The following is a 26,806-nucleotide window of genomic DNA, read 5'->3' as shown; positions in this document are numbered from 1 at the left end:
ATGGGGTATCGTTGCAGTCATACTGGGTCAGTTTTGATGCACACAAAACGCCGTGGGAACACAACCCATAAAACGAGAGAGGAATTTCGTGTTTTTTTTCCAATTCCACCCCATTTGGAATTAATTTTTTTACCGCTTCCCACTACATTTTATTCCATAATTAATGGTGGCATCAGAAAGTACAACTTGTCCTGCAAAAAACAAGCCCTCATACGGCTATGTCAATGGAAATATAAAAAGGTTATGGCTCAAGGAAGATAGGGCAGAAAAATGAAAACGCAAAAACAAAACAAAAAAAAAAACCCTCCGGTAGTGAAAGGGTTAACTAGCAATGTCTATAATAAAGCTCACACCATATAGTATCACCATTAACCCCTGTCTTCTGATGGCGGGTGGTCCAGGTCCCCGGTCTGCAGAGATGTCTGGTGTTCACAGCTGAAGTCGGAGGAAGCTCCAATCCCGGCTTTTAACTCTTTGTTCTATACTGTGCCATGATCAAAGGGACTTCCCCTCTGCTATTGGGGACCGGGGAAGCGATCCGTAGTCAGCCCCGTCTGAAACAAAATGATAAAACAGTAATCCCATAATGGGATAATAAAAAAACAACTAGTCCCCCCCACACACAGAAAAAAAAAATCACCATAATTTACTATAAAATAAATTTTATTGCGCACAAATTACATAAAAATCCTAGCGATATATCACTGTCTGAGATAGGACTGCCCCTTTAAGGGCTTTTCAGGCCTGCTCATTAACGCTTTAAAGGGGATGAGCAGCGGCATAATATTGGTAGCCTGTTCTGAGGATGGGCCGTCAATATCAGATCGATGGGGGTGTGCGACATCCTGCAGCTGTTTGTGGGGGTCGCAGTGGTGCTGGGAGAAGAGGCTTCAATGGCGTGCCGTGACCCCATCAAATAGCAGATGGCTGCAATACTGAGGGGCAAATGATGTACCGGTAGTGAACTCTGCAGCGGTCAGCAGAAGTCGTCATGGCGGTCTGGGTCAGAGAGAGAAGAGATGGAAAGAGAATGTGTGCAACTGAAGGAGATGTCCCCTATGAGTCACATATATGGATATTTAGGTCAGGAGGACACACGTTGTGACTGGACACCATCAGCATGTAGGAACATAGCCCAATAGGCAGAACAAGAGCTTACTGTACAACCAGAACGAACCCTGCTCGAAGCTGCTGACTCTAGTCACAGTGTGGCAGGGCAAAGTGGGGAAGGGGGTCCAAACGTGGGGCAACCCAGGCGGTGTGCTCTGCTTAATCTGCCACTGGTATCAGGTCCGTATTTCTAGCAATATCCAAACACTTCAGCCCCAAGTGGACTGTGCAGCCCTGGGACCGCGCACGGCTGAGGGGGGTGTAATATTGGGCAGATATGACTGTGGTATTTCAGTGACTTTGGTTTATTACTACTTCTGTAATATTCTCAGGTGTAGAGATGTAAGTACGTCAGCTCTACCACTAGAAGGCGCTGTATCTGGCTGAACCATGGATAATCCTAGGTCCAGAGCTGCTGGTGATGACATCACTCACACCCGCATCTTCCAGCGCTGTGACACCAGCAGAGAGGGGGGGGGGGGGCAGATGTAAGTTAAGCATATAAGTGGGGACCATACGAAAGGGTTAATGCCGCCTCCATATCTTCCAGTTTGCATTGATTTATGGCCTGCAGTAAAAGCATGAGGATCGGCGCTGGATACTTACCTGGATCAAAGTCCACGTGATGTCAGCGAGGTCCAGAGAAGACGCTGCACCTTGACCTCTGGTGATCCTGCTCCAGTGACATCCGTGGCAATGTCCTGATACGTCACCATTATTACAGGTACTGCTCGTGGCCGGTCACAGGCTCAGCTGCGATCAACGACGGTCACATCACCACTTTATCTATTCTTAAAAGGGCCATACATCCCAAAATGACGCAGTGGAGGGCAGCACGTCTGACCTGTCCCATATACCGCCCCCTCATACTGTACACGTTACATACATGTGCACAGGCAGATACTCGTGTACGCTCTAAAAACACATTTATTGATGTCAGTGATGTCATTGGGGGGAGGGACCACAGCTCTGCACAGGCCCATGTCCTCATTGAGACCAGGCGGGGGCTAAATCTCTTCAGCGGCCCCTGAACACAGTTATTGCAAGATCTGTGGTCCCTCAGATGTGGCCCCTGAATGCTTATGCCTTCTTCTTGTGTGGCCGGCGGAGGTAGGTCTGGTAGTAGAAGTTGAGGAACAGTATGATCAAGGTGATGATGTAGATGAAGACGGCTGAATTAAACCCATCGGGAAACGGGCAGTCTGTGAAGAGGTTGTATCCGGAGTGAAGAGCAATGGCTGCAAACTGGGTCTACGGGAAGAAGGCGTTATATCAGTATAAAGTGATAACATGGCACAGAGTTCGGCACTGGTGTGACCATCACCACAGTGTATAACATCCAGCCACTAGCCATGCGGTCTACCATTACCACAGGTGTATAACATCCAGCCTCTAGCCATGCGGTCTACCATTACCACAGGTGTATAACATCCAGCCACTAGCCATGCGGTCTACCATTACCACAGTGTAATACATCCAGCCTCTAGACATGCAGTCTGCCATTACCACAGTGTATAACACCCAGCCTCTAGCCTGCAGTCTGCCATTACCACAGGTGTATAACATCCAGCCTCTAGACATGCAGTCTGCCATTACCACAGTGTAATACATCCAGCCTCTAGACATGCAGTCTACCATTACCACAGTGTAATACATCCAGCCACTAGCCATGCGGTCTACCATTACCACAGTGTAATACATCCAGCCTCTAGACATGTGTAACATCCTGAAGTATGTCACTAAAACTTCTGTTTCCCCGCTACAATATGTTAGGAGTGTATGTATTGTCATCCTGTGTAATCTAACTTTGCATTTGCCATTATATGTATTTTCCAGGCCTGTATTATGTATTTGCTGTAATTTCAATGTACACCAGCAGGTGGCAGCAGTATGTAGCAGACCATAGCCAGTTAGTTATTAGCCTGGAATAGTCCATTCCAGCCTAGCCTCCCCTGTGTGAGCAGAAGTGGGCTGGCCCCATGTCCTGTCTCATGAGGAGGAGAAGATAGTTAGTGAGTGTGTACCAGCCCACCGGCTGGGGAAGGCTGTGTTGGTAGGAGCTCCCAGTTATAGGGATCCCAACCTAGGATCCAACCTTGGCTGAGGTTAAGGATCACTCTTCCCAGCCTGAGTCATCTGCCTCAGCTGGTTGACAAGAAAGCAGCCATCTACAGAACTATAGATCTCCAGGAAGAAGACATCATACCCTGCGAGCAGTCCTGTGAGTACAGATCCAAAGACCAGGAGAAACCAAGTATCTCCTCAGCTAGTCAGGCCCAAAGCAAGCAGACTACAGACAGAGCATAAGACAGATACCTGCCAGATCTACTAGGCATATGTATAAGAAGCAGAATACATATAGATTCCTGCCACATATTGCCACTACCTGCTGGGACCCCAGACTATTGCTGTAACTTGTATGGATCAAAGCTGCCAATCACTAAGTAAAGACAAGTTGGATCATATTACCTGTTTGGATCTCAATCATTCCTCAATTACTCCTACTGACCACACTCAATTTTATTGCAAGTGAGCCAGGATCCAGGAGTCCAGCCGTACCACGGTAGGAGACACCGTTGACATTACACAGAGACATTATCCCCCTCTGGCATTCCTCACCTGGTACATGAGTTATAACATCTTAAAGGGCCCCCCTACAGTACCTGCGCAGGCTGCAATTGGCGTCACGAACTACTACACATATATCCTGACCCACTGCATAGCTGACCCACTGACCCAGTGTCCTGCTCGTTGCACATGCAGTCTACCATTACCACAGTGTATAACATCCAGCCTCTAGCCATGCGGTCTACCATTACCACAGTGTATAACATCCAGCCTCTAGCCATGCAGTCTACCATTACCACAGTGTATAACATCCAGCCTCTACCCATGCAGTCTACCTTTACCACAGGTGTATAACATCCAGCCTCTAGCAATGCAGTCTACCATTACCACAGTGTATAACATCCAGCCTCTAGCCATGCAGTCTACCATTACCACAGTGTATATCATCCAGCCTCTTGCCATGCAATCTGCCATTACCACAGGTGTATAACATCCAGCCTCTAGCCATGCAATCTGCCATTACCACAGGTGTATAACATCCAGCCTCTAGCCATGCAGTCTACCATGACCACAGTGGATAACATCCAGCCTCTAGCCATGCAATCTGCCATTACCACAATGTATAACATCCAGCCTCTAGCCATGCAGTCTGCCATTACCACAATGTATAACATCCAGCCTCTAGCCATGCAATCTGCCATTACCACAGGTGTATAACATCCAGCCTCTAGCCATGCAGTCTGCCATTACCACAATGTATAACATCCAGCCTCTAGCCATGCAGTCTGCCATTACCACAATGTATAACATCCAGCCTCTAGCCATGCAATCTGCCATTACCACAGGTGTATAGCATCCAGCCTCTAGCCATGCAGTCTGCCATCACCACAATGTATAACATCCAGCCTCTAGCCATGCAGTCTACCATTACCACAGGTGTATAACATCCATCCTCTAGCCATGCAGTCTTCCATTACCACAGTGTATAACATCCAGCCTCTAGCCATGCAATCTACCATTACCACAGGTGTATAACATCCAGCCTCTAGCCATGCAGTCTGCCATTACCACAATGTATAACATCCAGCCTCTAGCCATGCAGTCTGCCATTACCACAGTGCATAACATCCAGCCTCTAGCCATGCAGTCTTCCATTACCACAGTGTATAACATCCAGCCTCTAGCCATGCAGTCTACCATTACCACAGGTGTATAACATCCAGCCTCTAGCCATGCAGTCTTCCATTACCACAGTGTATAACATCCAGCCTCTAGCCATGCAATCTGCCATTACCACAGTGTATAACATCCAGCCTCTACCCATGCAGTCTACCATTACCACAGGTGTATAACATCCAGCCTCTAGCCATGTAGTCTGCCATTACCACAGTGTATAACATCCAGCCTCTAGCCATGCAATCTGCCATTACCACAGTGTATAACATCCAGCCTCTAGCCTGCAGTCTGCCATTATCACAGGTATATAACTGTGAATGTCAGGAGGACGTTACCGGCCTGACTGCATTGTACCAGCTCTACAGTCTGGTGGAGGAGGGGTAATTCTATGGGAGGTTTTCAGGACTCGACCTCGGCCTCTTAGTTCCAGTGAAGGGAAATCTTAATGCTTTAGCAGACAAGACATTGTGGACAATTGTATGGTGGCAGCTTTGTGGGAGCTGTTTTGGAAGGCCATATTTCTGTTCCTCCATGACCGCATCCCAGTGCACACAGCAAGCTAAATAAAGGCATGGTTGGGGGAGTCTGGAAGAACCTGACTGGCCACACAGAGCCCTGACCTCAACTCCATCCACCACCAAACATCAACAACACCAGAACAGAAACATTGCTAACCAGGCCTTCTCCTCCAAATCAGGATCTGACCTCACAAATGCTCTTCTGGATGAAGGGGCAAAAATGTCCACAACACCCTCCAAAATTGTGTAGAAAAATTTCCCAGAAGACCAAATGGGGATCAACTCCATATTAATGAGTATGGATGTAGTATGTGATGCCATAAAAGCTCCTGTGGATGGAGTGTGTGGGGGTCATATGGTGGATTAAACTGTAATCTCCGGTTACCAGCTGCAGGACGGTCAGGTAGCGCTTCCACCACAGGTATTTCTGCACCGATGGCCCCAGCACAGCGAGCGCGTAATACAAGTACATGAAGATGTGCACAAAGGAATTGAGCATCCCTATAAAAAATGCTGAGAAGACAAAAGTGAGAACAATGGTGACTTAGATAAGATGGAGGTGCCTACCATAATTAAAAACCAACACTATTTGATACCGGAGGTGTCTTGTTTTTTTACTGGACCCCTGAACAGGAAATGTGGGTGTCAGCCTGATATGAAAGGCAGATTTGCTATTCAGGAGTGCAGGGAAGCTGGAGACCAGCCACATGGGAGAGGCCATGATGGGCACGTGGCTTGTCACCTCCAGGATATATACAAGAGGAGATTTATTTTAAGGTAAATAGTTCTCATAGCAAAAGATGCAAGAAGTGGCTGAGCCAGGGGGCTCTAATAGTATTATACCATGAGAGGGTTAATCCTGGGAATGTGGGGTCAGGGTAGCGCCAGGCGGGGGATAATACAAATGTCGCTTCATACTCACCCTGCCCCCCGGCCACGTATTTGACCCCAGCCCACCAGTTAAAGATCATGGTGGCGTGGTGATATACATGGAGGAACGAGATCTGGGTAAACTTCTTCCTCATAATGAAGAAGATCTGAAACAGAAGACGACACCACAAGAAATCAGAGAATTGAGATACCTCCCAGGATTACTAACATACACCCCAGACTTTGTATTAGGGTTAGTACAGGAATCTAATTACATGGTTGCTTTTCCTTCAGCTCCAAAGGACAGTTTTTGGAAGAAAGCAGCCTTAATGTCTGCCTCCCAGGAATAGCAATATCATCATCATCTTCATCATTACCGTCGTCATCTTGTAATGTCCTGGAGTGCTATTACCACCTCCTTTTGTACCCCCACTATCTGTATTATGTGATCCTGTGTCATCTTGCGTAATTATTTATGTGTCCTGCAAAAAAATGTATGATTTCTATGCAACTGCTTGTGTTAATATGTAATGTGCCTGGTTCACCAGCAGGTGGCAGCAAACTTGGCAGAGCTAGTCTCCTGGAGAGGAACCATCTAGTTCCATTCCAGCAGAAGAGAAGGAGTTTAGTTAGTCAGTGGGTCAGTCTAGTCCACCCTCTTGAGGGAGAGGTTGTGTGTTGGTTAGCAGAGCACTGCCTTCTCTGCTAGGTCCAGAGGCCTAGCCTCTGAAGTCTACATGTTTGCCTGTCCCCTCCTGGGCTGGCATGTCCTTCATCCAAGCTGAAGTTAGAGCTTAAGGTACTCAAAGCCAGGACAAGAAGTTCCTAGGAAAGTAAGAGACAGAATACAGCTAACCTAAGTTCCAGCAGAAGAGGAAGAGTTCCTATTCATCCAGCCTAGCATAGCAGAGCCGAGAGAGTTGCTGCATAGCAGAGCTGAGTTTGTTGCAGAAGTGTTTGCCTGACAAAGTAAATCTAATACCTGCTGATGACCAAGAAACTGTTTGGAAACCGTTTGGATTACATGTTTATGCAAAGTAAAGTCTGGACTCCATTTATTCCACCTTCTACACCATCCAAGTTCAAATTTGCTGTGGTGAACTTTCCAATTCCCAATCCAAAATCTGTACTCTGAAGACCCCCCATACAAACTTATTGGAACCAGGCCCCCAACTTTATACAGGGAATGAAAGGAAAGAGTGAAGACGCGGACGCCATACTCACTGTGTCCAGAAGTTCAATCACTTTGGAGAAGAAGAACCACCAGCAGACCCTGGCCATCTGCAAAACACCAAAGCATGAGATCAGGGTGAGATGGACCTCCTCTATAGCCAGGCCCTAAGGGGTATGTTCACACTTAGCAGATATGCTGCAGAATGCCTCAGCACATTTGAAGCATATGTACAGCATATCAGATTACCAGCTAAGTGCAAAACATTTTCCGAAATCTCATCCGCCCAGTGCGGGGGAAAAAACACAACCCACAACATGTTAATTTTACACTTTGCAGTTCATAGGGTAAAATCTGTGGCAAATCTGCACCAAAACCTGTGACAAATCCACATGGAAAAAGAGGATTTTACTGCATTTCCACGCAGAAACTCCACCCTGTGTAGCCTAACACTGCAATATTACAACAGCCCAGAATCCATAGTGTGGATTCCAATTACTGTTATGGTCAGTGATGATGATATTAGAGGGCGGAGCTGTGACAACCTCTGTGATATAGAGCAGCGATCCTTGAGAACAGCTTTCTGAATCTAAACCAGGAACATCAGCTGTCCAGCCCCTAAAGAACTGTCATCACAGATGCTTTGGAGAAGGATAGTGTCTACCGGCAGGAGTAGAACTATCTCCAAGACCCAGCACAAAAGTCACTCCAGCAACACTTGGACGTAAGGAGGACTGGGAGTGGTAAGCACTTACTCTTTTTTGCCTGGTCTGGAGTCTGATTTAATTTTGAAGATCAGGTCTGAAGTAAATTTAGGGGTATGATTTGAGATCTGAACTAAGTAAGGATTCAGCATTAATTTGAGGGGTCTCCAATGAGTTTAGGGATCTGGTCTGTGGTCTAAATGAGTCAAGGGTCTGAATTAATTGTATGGGCTGTTGTCTTATTCATTCTAAGGGTTTGGTCTGGTCTGGTGTCTACCTTTTTGGGGCCTCAAGGCCTTATTCATTTTAAGGGTCTGGTCTGAGTTTTGAATCAATGTAGGGGTCTGATCTGGGGTCTCAATGACTGCAGGGGTCTGGACTGGTGTCTGAATTACTGCAGGGGACTGGTCTGAGGTCTGAATTACTGCAGGAATCTGGTCTAGTGTCGGAATAACTGCAGGGACTGGTCTGAGGTCTGAATGACTGCAGGGATCTGGTCTAGTGTCTGAATAACTGCAGGGACTGGTCTGAGGTCTGAATTACTGCAGGGGACTGGTCTAGTGTCTGAATGACTGCAGGGACTGGTCTGAGATCTGAATGACTGAAGGGATCTGGTCTAGTGTCTGAATAACTGCAGGGACTGGTCTGAGGTCTGAATGACTGCAGGGACTGGTCTGAGATCTGAATGACTGAAGGGATCTGGTCTAGTGTCTGAATAACTGCAGGGACTGGTCTTAGGTCTGAATGACTGCAGGGATCTGGTCTAGTGTCTGAATAACTGCAGGGACTGGTCTGAGGTCTGAATTACTGCAGGAATCTGGTCTAGTGTCGGAATAACTGCAGGGACTGGTCTGAGGTCTGAATGACTGCAGGGATCTGGTCTAGTGTCTGAATAACTGCAGGGACTGGTCTGAGGTCTGAATTACTGCAGGGGACTGGTCTAGTGTCTGAATGACTGCAGGGACTGGTCTGAGGTCTGAATGACTGCAGGGATCTGGTCTAGTGTCTGAATGACTGCAGGGACTGGTCTGAGATCTGAATGACTGAAGGGATCTGGTCTAGCGTCTGAATAACTGCAGGGACTGGTCTGAGGTCTGAATGACTGGTCTGAGGTCTGAATGACTGCAGGGGTCTGGTCTGGGGTCTGAATGACTGCAGGTGTCTGGGCTGAGGTTGTCTGAATGATTGCAGGGGTCTGGTCTGGGGTCTGAATGACTGCAGGGGTCTGGTCTGAGGTTTAAATCACAGCAGGGGTCTGATCTTAATATGTCTTATTTTTGCCCATATGACACATTATAATGACTCGTAAACTCGTATAAAGTTCGTAAAACATCGACTGGAGTGGAGCTGCCGACCCAATGTGACTGTGAAAATATTTGTTGCTTGCCAAAACTAGATGTTCTGATTCTGATCGACACTCCTGATCGAGGCTAAAATTGCTCCTCCAATGCCCTTAGATTATGTTTTCGGAAGGCAGAATGTCTGTGATGTTTTCAGGCTCCAGTCTTAATTCTGTCCCTGTAATTTTCCCAGACCCTGCAGTCATTCAGACGACCTCATGCCTGTAATTTTTTATTTATTTCTCTTGCTGACATCATCCACGGAGCTGTACAGGCATTCTCATTGTTTGCTGTCGCCCATGGAGCTCACAATCTAGATTTCCTATCCGTATGTCATTGAAGCGTAGGAGTAAGGGCTCATGCATACAGCCGTGTGCTGGCCGAGCCCATGCTGTGGACAGCAAATTGTTGTCCGCAATGCATTGGCACCCACATGCGGATTGTGGCTCCATTTACTTGAATTGGGTCCACGATCCGCATCCAACTACTACTTTTTTGCGGTGCAGAGGCACATACAGTAAACCTACAGAAGCATTCCGTAGTGCTTCCATTCCTCAACTCCGCGATCCACACAGCCGTGTATTGCAGACCCGCCGTATGCAGGCCACAATATGACCACGGCCAGCACACGGTCGTGTGCATGAGCCCTAAACCGGAGTACCAGGAGAAAATCCATGCCACGCAGATGTTGTCCTTGGTTGGATTTGAACCCAGGACCCCAGTGCTCCAAGGCACCAGCACTAACCACTGAGCCACTGCTAACCACTGAGCGACCACGTTGCATAATAATGTATGACAGTTACTCACCCGCAGGCCCAGCCCACTGCTACTGTAGTCCACCGGCTGGCAGTAATAACTGTATCCCGCCAGCACCGATGTCACCAGGAACTGAGGGAAAAACACAAATAATCAGGAAAATACAAATAACAGGTAGATCTCAGGTCTACGATGTCTGTTAGATGAGGTCATGGACAGCATGGAAGAGGGTCTGTGTAGATCAGGGTGGAGTACACTGAAGCTCAGGTCTGTTAGATGAGGTCATAGACAGAATGGTATGGAGGTGCAAGGTCCATGTACATCAAGGTGAAGTATTTAGAAGCTGAGGTCTGTTGGATATGGTCATAGACAGCAAGATATGGATGTAGACAGTCTATGTAGATCTGTGTAGGCTGGAGTATATAGAAGCTCAGGTCTGTGAGATGTGAGTTCATAGACAGCATGGTAGGGAAGTAGATGGTCCATCTAGACCCGGGTGGAGTATAAGGAAGCTCAGGTCTATTAAATGTGATGTCATAGACAGTATGGTATAGAGGTAGACTGTCTATGCAGACCAGGATAAAGTATATAGAAGCTCAGGTCTTTTATATGTGAGTTCATAGACAACATGGTATGGAGGAAGAGGGTCCATGTAGATCAGGGTGGAGTAAATAGAATCTCAGGTGTGATAGACGAGGTCAAAGACAGTATGGTATGGAGGTAGAAGGGCTGTGTAGATGAGGGTGGAGTATATAGAAGCTAAGACTTGTTAGATAAAGTCACATGAGTATGGTATGGAAGTCGAGGGTCCGTGTAGATCAGGGTGGAGTATACAGAAGCTCAAGTCTGAGCTCAAGATGAGGTCACAGACAGTATGGTATGAAGGTCGAGGGTCCGTGTAGATCAGGGTGGAGTATGTAGAGGTTCAGGTCATCCATATAAGAAGAAGACTCACCTCATAAAACATGTAGGCAGACAGCGCCACCAGAGCCAGATTATAGATCAAGAGAACGGTGCGCAGGGTGAAGGCTTCTCGCCCCTCCATCAGTTTAGGGCCTAGGGCCACAAGAATGAGGTAGATGGTAAAGATCAGGATGACAGGGACGGGTGAGTAAACGAGGAGCCAGGGGTCCGTGCGGCTGTCTGAAAATAAGAGGTAAACAGGGGAGCTCAGTAACAGAATGAATGTGATCTACATCATAGGGCTAGACCTGAGGGTATCTGCAAATGTAGTGTTATATATTGTTGTATGTCATGTGATGCCATGCCATTCATTCCAGCAAGAAGAGGTATGGTTGGCAGGAACAAGGCTAAGCACCCTATTCCTCCCCTCTTGTTAGGAGTTGTCCTGCTCCCTGCCAGGAAGGGGAGTTCGAGTTCAGACAGAGAGGAGATAGGACAGACATTCCAGGGCTTCCACTCCAAAGAACAGTATCCAGATCTCCTGAGAGACCATTGCTACAGGAAGATTGCCAGAATCAAGAACACTGCTTCCAAGAAGCTCAGAGTTCCAAGACAGCTGACTGATCAGCAAAATCACAGCTTTACAGACCCTGCTGCCGGTGAGGGAAAAACAGGTCAGACACCCATCACCTAAACTAACTTCAAGGCTGTATGACACAGTGGACACAAGTGCCTGCTAGTGCCATTAAATTGCAACACATCCTACCGCAATACAGTACCTCCTCACCTGGTGCCAGAAACTGCACTTTGTAATTAATACTATTGGATGTGCCTCACTATGTTTATTATCCCTGTATTGTGACATCACTTTATTGATTATCTCTGTACTGTGACATCACTGTGTTTATTATCCCTGTATTGTGACATCACTGTGTGTATTATCTCTGTACTGTGACATCACTGTGATTATTATCTCTTTACTGTGACATCATTGCGTTTATTATCCCTGTACTGTGACATCACTGTGTGTATTATCTCTGTACTGTGACATCACTGTGATTATTATCTCTTTACTGTGACATCATTGCGTTTATTATCCCTGTACTGTGACATCACTGTGTTTATTATCCCTGTACTAAGACATCACTGTGTTTATTATCTCTGTACTGTGACATCACTGTGCTTATTATCCCTGTACTGTGACATCACTGTGTTTATTATATCTGTACTGTGACATCACTGTGTTTATTATCCCTGCACTGTGACATCACTGTGTGTATTATCTCTGTACTGTGACATCACTGTGTTTATTATCCCTGTACTGTGACATCACTGTGTGTATTATCTCTGTACTGTGACATCACTGTGTGTATTATCCCTGTACTGTGACATCCCTGTGTTTATTATCTCTGTACTGTGACATCACTGTGTGTATTATCCCTGTACTGTGACATCACTGTGTTTATTATCTCTGTACTGTGACATCACTGTGTTTATTATCCCTGTACTGTGACATCACTGTGTGTATTATCCCTGTACTGTGACATCACTGTGTTTATTATTGCGATACTGTGACATCACTGTGTTTATTATCCCTGTTGTGACATCACTGTGTTTATTATCCCCTTACTGTGACATCACTGTGTTTATTATCCCTGTACTGTGACATCACTGTGTTTATTATCGCGGTACTGTGACATCACTGTGTATATTATCCCTGTACTGTGACATCACTGTGTTTATTATCGCTGTACTGTGACATCACTGTGTTTATTATCGCTGTACTGTGACATCACTGTGTTTATTATCCCTGTTGTGACATCACTATGTTTATTATCTCTGTACTGTGACATCACTGTATTATCTCTGTACTGTGACATCACTTTGTTTATTATCCCTGTACTGTGACATCACTATGTTTATTATATCTGTACTGTGACATCACTGTGTGTACAGGGAGTGCAGAATTATTAGGCAAGTTGTATTTTTGAGGATTAATTTTATTATTAAACAACAACCATGTTCTCAATGAACCCAAAAAACTCATTAATATCAAAGCTGAATATTTTTGGAAGTAGTTTTTAGTTTGTTTTTAGTTTTAGCTATTTTAGGGGAATATCTGTGTGTGCAGGTGACTATTACTGTGCATAATTATTAGGCAACTTAACAAAAAACAAATATATACCCATTTCAATTATTTATTTTTACCAGTGAAACCAATATAACATCTCAACCTTCACAAATATACATTTCTGACATTCAAAAACAAAACAAAAACAAATCAGTGACCAATATAGCCACCTTTCTTTGCAAGGACACTCAAAAGCTGCCATCCATGGATTCTGTCAGTGTTTTGATCTGTTCACCATCAACATTGCGTGCAGCAGCAACCACAGCCTCCCAGACACTGTTCAGAGAGGTGTACTGTTTTCCCTCCTTGTAAATCTCACATTTGATGATGGACCACAGGTTCTCAATGGGGTTCAGATCAGGTGAACAAGGAGGCCATGTCATTAGATTTTCTTCTTTTATACCCTTTCTTGCCAGCCACGCTGTGGAGTACTTGGATGCGTGTGATGGAGCATTGTCCTGCATGAAAATCATGTTTTTCTTGAAGGATGCAGACTTCTTCCTGTACCACTGCTTGAAGAAGGTGTCTTCCAGAAACTGGCAGTAGGACTGGGAGTTGAGCTTGACTCCATCCTCAACCCAAAAAGGCCCCACAAGCTCATCTTTGATGATACCAGCCCAAACCAGTACTCCACCTCCACCTTGCTGGCGTCTGAGTCGGACTGGAGCTCTCTGCCCTTTACCAATCCAGCCACGGGCCCATCCATCTGGCCCATCAAGACTCACTCTCATTTCATCAGTCCATAAAACCTTAGAAAAATCAGTCTTGAGATATTTCTTGGCCCAGTCTTGACGTTTCAGCTTGTGTGTCTTGTTCAGTGGTGGTCGTCTTTCAGCCTTTCTTACCTTGGCCATATCTCTGAGTATTGCACACCTTGTGCTTTTGGGCACTCCAGTGATGTTGCAGCTCTGAAATATGGCCAAACTGGTGGCAAGTGGCATCTTGGCAGCTGCACGCTTGACTTTTCTCAGTTCATGGGCAGTTATTTTGCGCCTTGGTTTTTCCACACGCTTCTTGCGACCCTGTTGACTATTTTGAATGAAACGCTTGATTGTTCGATGATCACGCTTCAGAAGCTTTGCAATTTTAAGAGTGCTGCATCCCTCTGCAAGATATCTCACTATTTGTGACTTTTCTGAGCCTGTCAAGTCCTTCTTTTGACCCATTTTGCCTAATAATTATGCACACCTGATATAGGGTGTTGATGTCATTAGACCACACCCCTTCTCATTACAGAGATGCACATCACCTAATATGCTTAATTGGTAGTAGGCTTTCGAGCCTATACAGCTTGGAGTAAGACAACATGCATAAAGAGGATGATGTGGTCAAAATACTCATTTGCCTAATAATTCTGCACGCAGTGTATTATCTCTGTACTGTGACATCACTATGTTTATTATCCCTGTTGTGACATCACTGTGTTTATTATCCCTGTACTGTGACATCACTGTGTTTATTATCCCTGTACTGTGACATCACTGTGTTTATTATCCCTGTACTGTGACATCACTGTGTTTATTATCCCTGTACTGTGACATCACTGTGTTTATTATCTCTGTACTGTGACATCACTGTGTGTATTATCTCTGTACTGTGACATCACTGTGTTTATTATCCCTGTACTGTGACATCACTGTGTTTATTATCCCTGTACTGTGACATCACTGTGTTTATTATCTCTGTACTGTGACATCACTGTGTGTATTATCCCTGTACTGTGACATCACTGTGTTTATTATCGCGGTACTGTGACATCACTGTGTTTATTATCCCTGTTGTGACATCACTGTGTGTATTATCCCTGTACTGTGACATCACTGTGTTTATTATCCCTGTACTGTGACATCACTGTGTTTATTATCCCTGTTGTGACATCACTGTGTGTATTATCTCTGTACTGTGACATCACTGTGTGTATTATCTCTGTACTGTGACATCACTGTGTTTATTATCCCTGTACTGTGACATCACTGTGTGTATTATCTCTGTACTGTGACATCACTGTGTTTATTATCGCGGTACTGTGACATCACTGTGTGTATTATCTCTGTACTGTGACATCACTGTGTGTATTATCCCTGTACTGTGACATCACTGTGTTTATTATCCCTGTACTGTGACATCACTGTGTTTATTGTCTCTGTACTGTGACATCACTGTGTGTATTATCCCTGTACTGTGACATCACTGTGTTTATTATTGCGATACTGTGACATCACTGTGTTTATTATCCCTGTTGTGACATCACTGTGTTTATTATCCCCTTACTGTGACATCACTGTGTTTATTATCCCTGTACTGTGACATCACTGTGTTTATTATCGCGGTACTGTGACATCACTGTGTTTATTATCGCTGTACTGTGACATCACTGTGTTTATTATCCCTGTTGTGACATCACTATGTTTATTATCTCTGTACTGTGACATCACTGTATTATCTCTGTACTGTGACATCACTTTGTTTATTATCCCTGTACTGTGACATCACTATGTTTATTATATCTGTACTGTGACATCACTGTGTTTATTATCCCTGTTGTGACATCACTGTGTGTATTATCTCTGTACTGTGACATCACTGTGTGTATTATCTCTGTACTGTGACATCACTGTGTTTATTATCCCTGTACTGTGACATCACTGTGTGTATTATCTCTGTACTGTGACATCACTGTGTTTATTATCGCGGTACTGTGACATCACTGTGTGTATTATCTCTGTACTGTGACATCACTGTGTGTATTATCCCTGTACTGTGACATCACTGTGTTTATTATCCCTGTACTGTGACATCACTGTGTTTATTGTCTCTGTACTGTGACATCACTGTGTGTATTATCCCTGTACTGTGACATCACTGTGTTTATTATTGCGATACTGTGACATCACTGTGTTTATTATCCCTGTTGTGACATCACTGTGTTTATTATCCCCTTACTGTGACATCACTGTGTTTATTATCCCTGTACTGTGACATCACTGTGTTTATTATCGCGGTACTGTGACATCACTGTGTTTATTATCCCTGTTGTGACATCACTATGTTTATTATCCCTGTTGTGACATCACTGTGTTTATTATCCCTGTACTGTGACATCACTGTGTTTATTATCCCTGTACTGTGACATCACTGTGTTTATTATCCCTGTACTGTGACATCACTGTGTTTATTATCCCTGTACTGTGACATCACTGTGTTTATTATCCCTGTACTGTGACATCACTGTGTTTATTATCTCTGTACTGTGACATCACTGTGTGTATTATCTCTGTACTGTGACATCACTGTGTTTATTATCCCTGTACTGTGACATCACTGTGTTTATTATCTCTGCACTGTGACATCACTGTGTTTATTATCTCTGTACTGTGACATCACTGTGTGTATTATCCCTGTACTGTGACATCACTGTGTTTATTATCGCGGTACTGTGACATCACTGTGTTTATTATCCCTGTTGTGACATCACTGTGTGTATTATTCCTGTACTGTGACATCACTGTGTTTATTATCCCTGTACTGTGACATCACTGTGTTTATTATCCCTGTTGTGACATCACTGTGTATTATCTCTGTACTGTGACATCACTGTGTGTATTATCTCTGTACTGTGACATCACTGTGTTTATTATCCCTGTACTGTGACATCACTGTGTGTATTATCTCTGTACTGTGACATCACTGTGTTTATTATCGCGGTACTGTGACATCACTGTGTGTATTATCTCTGTACTGTGACATCACTGTGTGTATTATCCCTGTACTGTGACATCACTGTGTTTATTATCCCTGTACTGTGACATCACTGTGTTTATTGTCTCTGTACTGTGACATCACTGTGTGTATTATCCCTGTACTGTGACATCACTGTGTTTATTATTGCGATACTGTGACATCACTGTGTTTATTATCCCTGTTGTGACATCACTGTGTTTATTATCCCCTTACTGTGACATCACTGTGTTTATTATCCCTGTACTGTGACATCACTGTGTTTATTATCGCGGTACTGTGACATCACTGTGTTTATTATCGCTGTACTGTGACATCACTGTGTTTATTATCCCTGTTGTGACATCACTATGTTTATTATCTCTGTACTGTGACATCACTGTATTATCTCTGTACTGTGACATCACTTTGTTTATTATCCCTGTACTGTGACATCACTATGTTTATTATATCTGTACTGTGACATCACTGTGTGTATTATCTCTGTACTGTGACATCACTATGTTTATTATCCCTGTTGTGACATCACTGTGTTTATTATCCCTGTACTGTGACATCACTGTGTTTATTATCCCTGTACTGTGACATCACTGTGTGTATTATCTCTGTACTCTGATATCACTGTGTTTATTATCCCTGTACTGTGACATCACTGTGTTTATTATCCCTGTACTGTGACATCACTGTGTTTATTATCCCTGTACTGTGACATCACTGTGTTTATTATCCCTGTACTGTGACATCACTGTGTTTATTATCCCTGTACTGTGACATCACTGTGTTTATTATCGCGGTACTGTGACATCACTGTGTTTATTATCCCTGTTGTGACATCACTGTGTGTATTATCCCTGTACTGTGACATCACTGTGTTTATTATCCCTGTACTGTGACATCACTGTGTTTATTATCCCTGTTGTGACATCACTGTGTGTATTATCTCTGTACTGTGACATCACTGTGTGTATTATCTCTGTACTGTGACATCACTGTGTTTATTATCCCTGTACTGTGACATCACTGTGTGTATTATCTCTGTACTGTGACATCACTGTGTTTATTATCACGGTACTGTGACATCACTGTGTGTATTATCTCTGTACTGTGACATCACTGTGTGTATTATCCCTGTACTGTGACATCACTGTGTTTATTATCCCTGTACTGTGACATCACTGTGTTTATTGTCTCTGTACTGTGACATCACTGTGTTTATTATCGCGGTACTGTGACATCACTGTGTTTATTATCCCTGTACTGTGACATCACTGTGTTTATTATCCCTGTACTGTGACATCACTGTTTATTATCTCTGTACTGTGACATCACTGTGTTTATTATATCTGTACTGTGACATCACTGTATTTATTATCCCTGTTGTGACATCACTGTGTTTATTATTCCTGTACTGTGACATCACTGTGTGTATTATCCCTGTACTGTGACATCACTGTGTGTATTATCCCTGTACTGTGACATCACTGTGTGTATTATCCCTGTACTGTGACATCACTGTGTTTATTATCGCTGTACTGTGACATCACTGTGTGTATTATCCCTGCTGTGACATCACTGTGTGTATTATCGCTGTACTGTGACATCACTGTGTGTATTATCTCTGTACTGTGACATCACTGTTTATTATCCCTGTACTGTGACATCACTGTGTGTATTATCTCTGTACTGTGACATCACTGTTTATTATCTCTGTACTGTGACATCACTGTGTGTATTATCTCTGTACTGTGACATCACTGTGTGTATTATCTCTGTACTGTGACGTCACTGTGTGTATTATCCCTGTACTGTGACATCACTGTGTGTATTATCCCTGCTGTGACATCACTGTGTGTATTATCTCTGTACTGTGACGTCACTGTGTGTATTATCCCTGTACTGTGACATCACTGTGTGTATTATCCCTGCTGTGACATCACTGTTTATTATCCCTGTACTGTGACATCACTGTGTTTAATATCTCAGCATTATCTCAGTATCAGTTTGTGTGACCCTTCAGTTGGATGGACCACCTATCAGTTGGATGGACCACCTATCAGTTGGCGGGACCACCTATCAGTTGGATGGACCACCTATCAGTTGGATGGACCACCTATCAGTTGGAGGGACCACCTATCAGTTGGAGGGACCACCTATCAGTTGGAGGGACCACCTATCAGTTGGAGGGACCCCCTATCAGTTGGAGGGACCACCTATCAGTTGGAGGGACCACCTATCAGTTGGAGGGACCACCTATCAGTTGGATGGACCACCTATCAGTTGGAGGGACCACCTATCAGTTGGAGGGACCACCTATCAGTTGGATGGACCACCTATCAGTTGGAGGGACCACCTATCAGTTGGAGGGACCACCTATCAGTTGGAGGGACCACCTATCAGTTGGAGGGACCTTTCATTTTCTTACCTCCATTCTCCAAGGCCCAGATGTAGAAATCTTGGACTGCCTGCCACGTGGACCCCATTCTGCAGACCTGTAACGCAGACACAAACTGTAGAGGATGTCCCAGCACCAGAATCCTACCGATCCCTACAATCAGGAGCAATAATGTATGACAACATGAGCACTGCGGGCGAGCAGAGGACAATCACTCTCAGCAGATTAGGAGGAAATTCCTGAGACACAAGTGTAAATCGTTTCCCTGCAGCTTCGCACATCAGGACCAGATGCCACCGCTGTGACCCAGGAATGTCATCAGCTGCACAGGGGGCACATATAGCAAGTCTGCCACCAGGTGGAGGACTACAAGTCTCAGCAAGGTCTGAGCGCTTTATAAAGCAGCCATCACAATAAATCACTGCTTGAGCGCAGCTCTCTGACGCTGTCTCACTTCTTGGCAGTTATTCCATCAGTAACAACTTATTCCTCCTCATAGGGAACAGCAATGAGACTGGTCAGGGTCCGACCACTGGGACTTCCACAAGTCACGTGAATGGGGACCCCACCCCTGCTGGGAGCAGCAGTGTGCAGGGTATGGGGTCTCTATTCTCATGATCTGCGGGGGTCTCGGCGGTCAGACACCACACATGTAATCGTTGGGCCCCTTTCACAGGGGCGCGTTTTTCATACGGATGTGATGAGTGTAGTGAATGGACCCCGACCGTCACCTGAATCCTGACCATTCAGATCACTGGTTCTGCGCACATGAGCGACGTTTTTCACGCATCTTCTCCGCGTTCAGGAGAGATTGCAGCACGTTCTATATTGTGCTCCATAGAAGTAAATGGAGCTCGTGTGAAAAACGGAAAGGTTATGTTAGATCCTAATGGCGGGCGCTCTGAACGTATATTTCTATAACATATTTCATGAAGATAAAAAAAACGTAAAAACATACAAAAAAATAACAGTATACAATTATAAAAAATAATAAAACCTAACTGCTCCAGTCTAGACGTTCTCCGCGGGCGCGGCAGCCGTAAAAAAGGTGGATCCACAATATATATAATAAACGCTTTTTCTTCAAATTACCATCACAGCGTTTATTATATAACATGTCCTATTATTGTCCACATTACGGACTGTTCTATTAGGGACCGGCCGTTATCCGTGTTTAGCGGATCCACGATTTGTGTACTGCAAAACATCGTCGTGTGGATGAGCCCTTAGCTGCACTGACATGTAAAGAGCTAAGGCCTTGCTGGGACTTGCAGTCCTCCTTTCGGGATTTGTATGCAGGAAATCCACACGGCCATAACTTAGCACTATTTTTTGCGTTTTTTGTGCATTTTTTGTGCAGTTTTTGCTGTGGATTTTCTATTTAACAACCCGACTGAGTCGCCTCCACAGACGGTGCGGAATCTCACAGCTGAGAGGCGGAGGACTTTACGGTCCGCACGTGAGATCAGAGCTTCTTCTTTGTTGGGGCTTGTTCACACGACCGCGCCGTGTTTTTGCGATCTGCAAAACACAGATGCAGCCCTTTTGTCTTCCGCAATTTGCGGAACGGAACAGGAGGCCCATTATAGAAATGCCTATTCTTGTCCGCAAAACGGACAAGAATAGGACATGACTCGTAATTATTCTTACGGGGCCACGGGACGGAGCAACGGATGCGGACAGCACACGGAGTGTTGTCTGCATCTTTTGCGGCCCCACTGAAGCGCAACAAATGTGGCTCGGATGTGGAACAAGACCACGGTCGTGTGAATGAGCCCTTACGCTGCAGTTTTTTTCTGCGGGAGAATCCACCCATAATCCGCGACGCGTGCGGGGAGCCTTAATGCATTGAGACACACGATCACATCAAAACACGGATCCCAAAAAAATACATGTGACATTCGTATTGCATCCGTTTTTTGTTTTTTTTTGCAGACCGATAGAAATGAATGTTTCCGCATAGGGGCTGCAAAAAAAAAAAACGGAACGAAAGAAAATACGTTCATGTGCATGAGCCATTAGTAGAAGAAAGGACTACCCCACCGGGCGAGAGCCTCAATCAGGGCGATATCAGTCACAGGTGGTATGGGGGGGTCTCTGCCCGCACTGGAGGAGCTCTGCGTCCCGCTGATCACACTTCATTCATTTACTCAGGAGGCGCCCCCCTCCCCCGCTCTCACCTGTCACACACCCGCAGCGCCCTCGTCTTCCAGCGCAGGCTCACCCTGGTCTGTCACTATAACCCCGTGTAATCCATGGTGAATGCAGGATTGTTACACAACAGCGTTCAGAGGACGGTCCCTGCCCCTCCCAGATTAACCCTTAGAGTACTTTCACACTAGTGTTATTCTTTTCCGGCGCTGAGTTCCGTCCTCGGGGCTGAATACCGGAAAAGAACTGATCAGGCATATCCCCCTGCATTCTGAATGGAGAGCGATCCGTCCAGGGTGCATCAGGACGTCTTCAGTTCAGTATCTTTGCCTTTTCAGGACGGAGATCATACCGCAGCCTTTCAAGATTTATTTTTCCGTTTAGCTGTTTGAGGGCTTGTTTTTTGCGGGACAAGTTGCAGTTTTTAATGGCGTCATTTTGGGGTACACATAACTTTCTGATTAACTTTTATTAACTCTTTCTGGGAGGCAGATGTACTTTTTATTTTACGGCGTTCACTGTAGGGGATAATCTACATGTGTAAAGCAGGTCGTTACGGACGCGGCAATACCAAACATGTGGGGGATATTTTATGTTTGGAATTTTTCATTGAAAAGCATTTTCATTGGAATTATTATTTTTTAACTTTTTTTAATCATTCAGTAGTCCCACGAGAGGACTATAACAGGCAATCTTCTGATTGCTTCTAAAATACGATGCCCTATCCTTGTAGAGCACATCGGCATCCCGTGATAGTCCTTGCAGGGTGCCGATAGGAGACAGAAGGAGTCCGCTCCCTCCGTCCTGGCTTACATGCGGCGGGCGCCACTCCTGCCGTTCCGGGCTGTTAGAACAGGAGCGCGGCTCTCATGTGAGCTGCACTGGGGACTAAGGCCCCTTAGTGACCACCGTAAAAAGGCGTATGGGTGGTCACTAAGGGGTTAAAAGGTTAGAAAAGTCACAATGCGCCAGTTTAGGGGGTCATGCACACGACCGCTGTTGTTTTGCGGTGTGCGTATTTCACGGATCCGTTGTTCAGTATCTGAGTTAATTTTTTCTCTAAATTAAGTCCTCTTCCGTTCCGTTATTGCACAAAACCGTATCCGTATGGTTTCCGTATTTGGTCTGTTTTTTACGGATCAGGAAACAGTAACTGATTAATCACCAAACACATGAGCAATATGGGCTGGGCGTAGCATTTCTACAGTATGGATCCACAAAATACGGATGACATACGGATGTGTTCCGTGTGCTTTCCGTTATTTTGTGGACCCATTGACTTGAATAGGGCCTCGGACCGTGATTTGCAGACAATAATAGGACATGCACTACTTTTTTGCAGAACGGAAATACGTTTTTGCGAACCCATTAAAGTGAATGGTTCCGCATACGGTCCGCAAAAACACAAAGCGGACGAACAGATCGCCACCCAACACAAAGCAGACGAACAGATCGCCACCCAACACAAAGCGGATGAACAGATCGCCACTGCGTTTCGTTATTTTGTGGACCCATTGACTTGAATAGTGCCTCGGACCGTGATTTGCAGACAATAATAGGACATGCACTACTTTTTTACAGAACAGAAATACGTTTTTGTGGACCCATTAAAGTGAATGGTTCCGCATACGGTCCGCAAAAAAACGGAACAGAAGCGGAAAGAAAATACGTTCGTGTGCATGAGCCCTTAGTCTAATTTTTCCTATTTCAGACTATTTAGACTGTCATTTACTAATGTTTTCAAGGCATTTGCCCCTCGTTTGACAATTTTCAGCCTTAAAGGCTCGTTCACACGAATGGGTCCGCGATCCTTCCGTTCCCACAAAAAGATACAGCAAGTTCTATCTTTTTGCAGTGCGGAAGCACGGAACGGAACCCCAGAAAGCACCCCGTAGTGCTTCCATAGTGTTCCGTTCCGTTCTTCCGTTCCGCATCTCCAGATTTGCGACCCATTGAAATTAATGGGTTCGCATCCGTGATGTGGAATGGCCATGGAACGGTGCCCGTGTATTGCGGATCCGCAAATGCGGTCCGCAATACGGCAACGGGCATCACACGTTCGTGTGAACGAGCCCTTAGGCCTCCTGCACAAGACCGTATGTCGTTTTCAGTGTCCTGCGGGTCGTTTTTCCCGGATCCGTTTTTCCGCTTTTTTTTTCAGTATTGTTTCTGGTTCCGTTTCGTTATTCTGTTCCGTTTTTCTTAATGGCATATACAGTATACAGTAATTACATAGAAAAAATTGGGCTGGGCATAAAATTTTCAATGAATGGTTCCGCAAAAACAGAACAGATACGGAAGACATACGGAATGCATTCTGTATGTGTTCCTTTTTTTATGCGGACCCATTGACTTGAATGGAGCCACGGAACGTGATTTGAGAGCAATAATAGGACATGTTCTATCATTCAACGGAATGGAAAAACGGAAACGGAATGCATACAGGACACATTCCGTTTTTTTGCGGGACCATTGAAATGAATGGTTCCGTATACGGAACGCAAAAAACGGCCCATAAACGGGAAAAAAAAAAACGTTCGTGTGCAAGAGGCCTTAAACTAATTCTGGTTGCATTGTTTTTTTTGTGTGTTTTTTTGGTCTATTTACATAGGTGCAGCTTTTTTACGCATGAATTAGACACAAAAACATTCTAGCTTTTACTCCACTCCAGGGGCGGAGGCTATCTGTTCGTCCGCTTTGTGTTGAGTGGCGATCTGTTCATCCGTTTTGTGTTGGGCGGTGATCTGTTCGTCTGCTTTGTGTTGGGCGGTGATCTGTTCGTCCGCTTTGTGTTGGGCGGCGATCTGTTCATCCGTTTTGTGTTGGGCGGTGATCTGTTCGTCTGCTTTGTGTTGGGCGGCGATCTGTTCGTCTGCTTTGTGTTGGGCGGCGATCTGTTCATCTGTTTTGTGTTGGGCGGCGATTTGTTCGTCCGCTTTGTGTTGGGCGGCGATCTGTTCGTCCGCTTTGTGTTGGGCGGCGATCTGTTCATCTGTTTTGTGTTGGGCGGCGATCTGTTTGTCTGCTTTGTGTTGGGCGGCGATCTGTTTGTCTGCTTTGTGTTGGGTGGCGATCTGTTCGTCCGCTTTGTGTTGGGCGGCGATCTGTTCGTCTGCTTTGTGTTGGGCGGCGATCTGTTCATCTGTTTTGTGTTGGGCGGCGATTTGTTCGTCCGCTTTGTGTTGGGCGGCGATCTGTTCGTCCGCTTTGTGTTGGGCGGCGATCTGTTCATCTGTTTTGTGTTGGGCGGCGATCTGTTTGTCTGCTTTGTGTTGGGCGGCGATCTGTTTGTCTGCTTTGTGTTGGGCGGCGATCTGTTTGTCTGCTTTGTGTTGGGCGGCGATCTGTTCGTCCGCTTTGTGTTGGGCGGCGATCTGTTCGTCCGCTTTGTGTTGGGCGGCGATCTGTTCATCCTCTTTGTGTTGGGCGGCGATCTGTTCGTCTGCTTTGTGTTGGGCGGCGATCTGTTCATCCGCTTTGTGTTGAGTGGCGATCTGTTCGTCCACTTTGTGTTGTGCTTTGATCAAACCCTTCTATTGTAGCTCTGGCTGGATGTTGAGGGTGGTTGTCCTGCTGAAGGGTGAACCTCTGCCCCAGTCTCTACCAGGTTTTCCTCCAGGATCGCCCTGTATTTAGCTCCATCTTCCCATCACCTCTGAGTCTCTGACCAGCTTGCCTGTCCCTGCTGCAGAAAAGCTTCCCTGCAGCATAGCGTGGCCAGACATCCGGTTTTAGTCCGGATAGTCAGTTTTTTAAACTCCTGGTCCTCCGTCCGGAGCAAGGCCAGGACGGACGGCCAGAAGTCCACCTTTTTTGTTGCTATGAGTGACGTAACGGCGGGTCCGCTCAGGGATGGTCACTTTAAGTACCAATTGGCAGGAGGCAGGGCCTGGCAGCACATATGGATCACACTGCGCGCTGACGTGACGTCACGTTTTTATTTTTAATTATATATGTACAGCTGGTATAAGTTATACATCTTCTTGTATATAGTGATATGGAGCATGCTGGTATAACCTGGGCATCTCCTGTATATAATTATATATGTACAGCTGGTATAAGTTATACATCTTCTTGTATATAGTGATATGGACCATGCTGGTATAACCTGGGTATCTCCTGTATATAATGATATATGTACAGCTGGTATAAGTTATATATCTTCTTGTATATAGTGATATGGACCATGCTGGTATAACCTGGGCATCTCCTGTATATAATTATATATGTACAGCTGGTATAAGTTATACATCTTCTTGTATATAGTGATATGGACCATGCTGGTATAACCTGGGTATCTCCTGTATATAATTATATATGTACAGCTGGTATAAGTTATACATCTTCTTGTATATAGTGATATGGAGCATGCTGGTATAACCTGGGTATCTCCTGTATATAATTATATATGTACAGCTGGTATAAGTTATACATCTTCTTGTATATAGTGATATGGACCATGCTGGTATAACCTGGGCATCTCCTGTATATAATTATATATGTACAGCTGGTATAAGTTATATATCTTCTTGTATATAGTGATATGGACCATGCTGGTATAACCTGGGCATCTCCTGTATATAATTATATATGTACAGCTGGTATAAGTTATACATCTTCTTGTATATAGTGATATGGAGCATGCTGGTATAACCTGGGTATCTCCTGTATATAATTATATACGTACAGCTGGTATAAGTTATACATCTTCTTGTATATAGTGATATGGACCATGCTGGTATAACCTGGGCATCTCCTGTATATAATTATATATGTACAGCTGGTATAAGTTATACATCTTCTGTATATAGTGATATGGACCATGCTGGTATAACCTGGGCATCTCCTGTATATAATTATATATGTACAGCTGGTATAACCTGGGTATCTCCTGTATATAATTATATATGTACAGCTGGTATAAGTTATACATCTTCTTGTATATAGTGATATGGACCATGCTGGTATAACCTGGGCATCTCCTGTATATAATTATATATGTACAGCTGGTATAAGTTATACATCTCCTGTATATCATTATATATGTACAGCTGGTATAACCTGGGTATCTCCTGTATATAATTATATATGTACAGCTGGTATAAGTTATACATCTTCTTGTATATAGTGATATGGACCATGCTGGTATAACCTGGGTATCTCCTGTATATAATTATATATGTACAGCTGGTAAAGGTTATACATCTTGTATATAGTGATATGGAGCATGCTGGTATAACCTGGGCATCTCCTGTATATAATTATATATGTACAGCTG

The 26,806-nt window shown here is 44.7% G+C and overlaps 1 protein-coding gene across 2 annotated transcripts; it reads right to left on the bottom strand.

Annotated features, from left to right (window-relative positions):
• Positions 1 to 2,019: 2,019 nt before the first annotated feature.
• Positions 2,020 to 21,707, bottom strand: LOC121007669 (elongation of very long chain fatty acids protein 4-like). Of its 2 annotated transcripts, none has more exons than XM_040439771.1 (8): positions 21,558 to 21,707; positions 19,408 to 19,474; positions 11,169 to 11,356; positions 10,265 to 10,345; positions 7,467 to 7,523; positions 6,295 to 6,409; positions 5,758 to 5,885; positions 2,020 to 2,361 (listed from the first exon to the last, which is right to left on the bottom strand). In XM_040439771.1, the coding sequence occupies exons 2-8, from the start codon at positions 19,463 to 19,465 to the stop codon at positions 2,191 to 2,193; spliced, it is 798 nt and encodes a 265-aa protein (XP_040295705.1). In that variant the 5' UTR covers positions 19,466 to 19,474; positions 21,558 to 21,707; the 3' UTR covers positions 2,020 to 2,190. The 2 variants fall into 2 exon arrangements, with proteins under 2 accessions (XP_040295705.1, XP_040295706.1); XM_040439772.1 differs by having other exon boundaries at positions 19,408 to 19,530; positions 21,558 to 21,697.
• Between the last annotated feature and the right edge of the window lie 5,099 nt (positions 21,708 to 26,806).

The sequence above is a fragment of the Bufo bufo genome, chromosome 7 (genome assembly GCF_905171765.1).
Source record: "Bufo bufo chromosome 7, aBufBuf1.1, whole genome shotgun sequence".
Classification (NCBI taxonomy): Eukaryota; Metazoa; Chordata; class Amphibia; order Anura; family Bufonidae; genus Bufo; species Bufo bufo.
The sequence above is the reverse complement of the archived record's forward strand: the minus strand, read 5'-3'. Positions and strand labels throughout refer to the sequence as shown.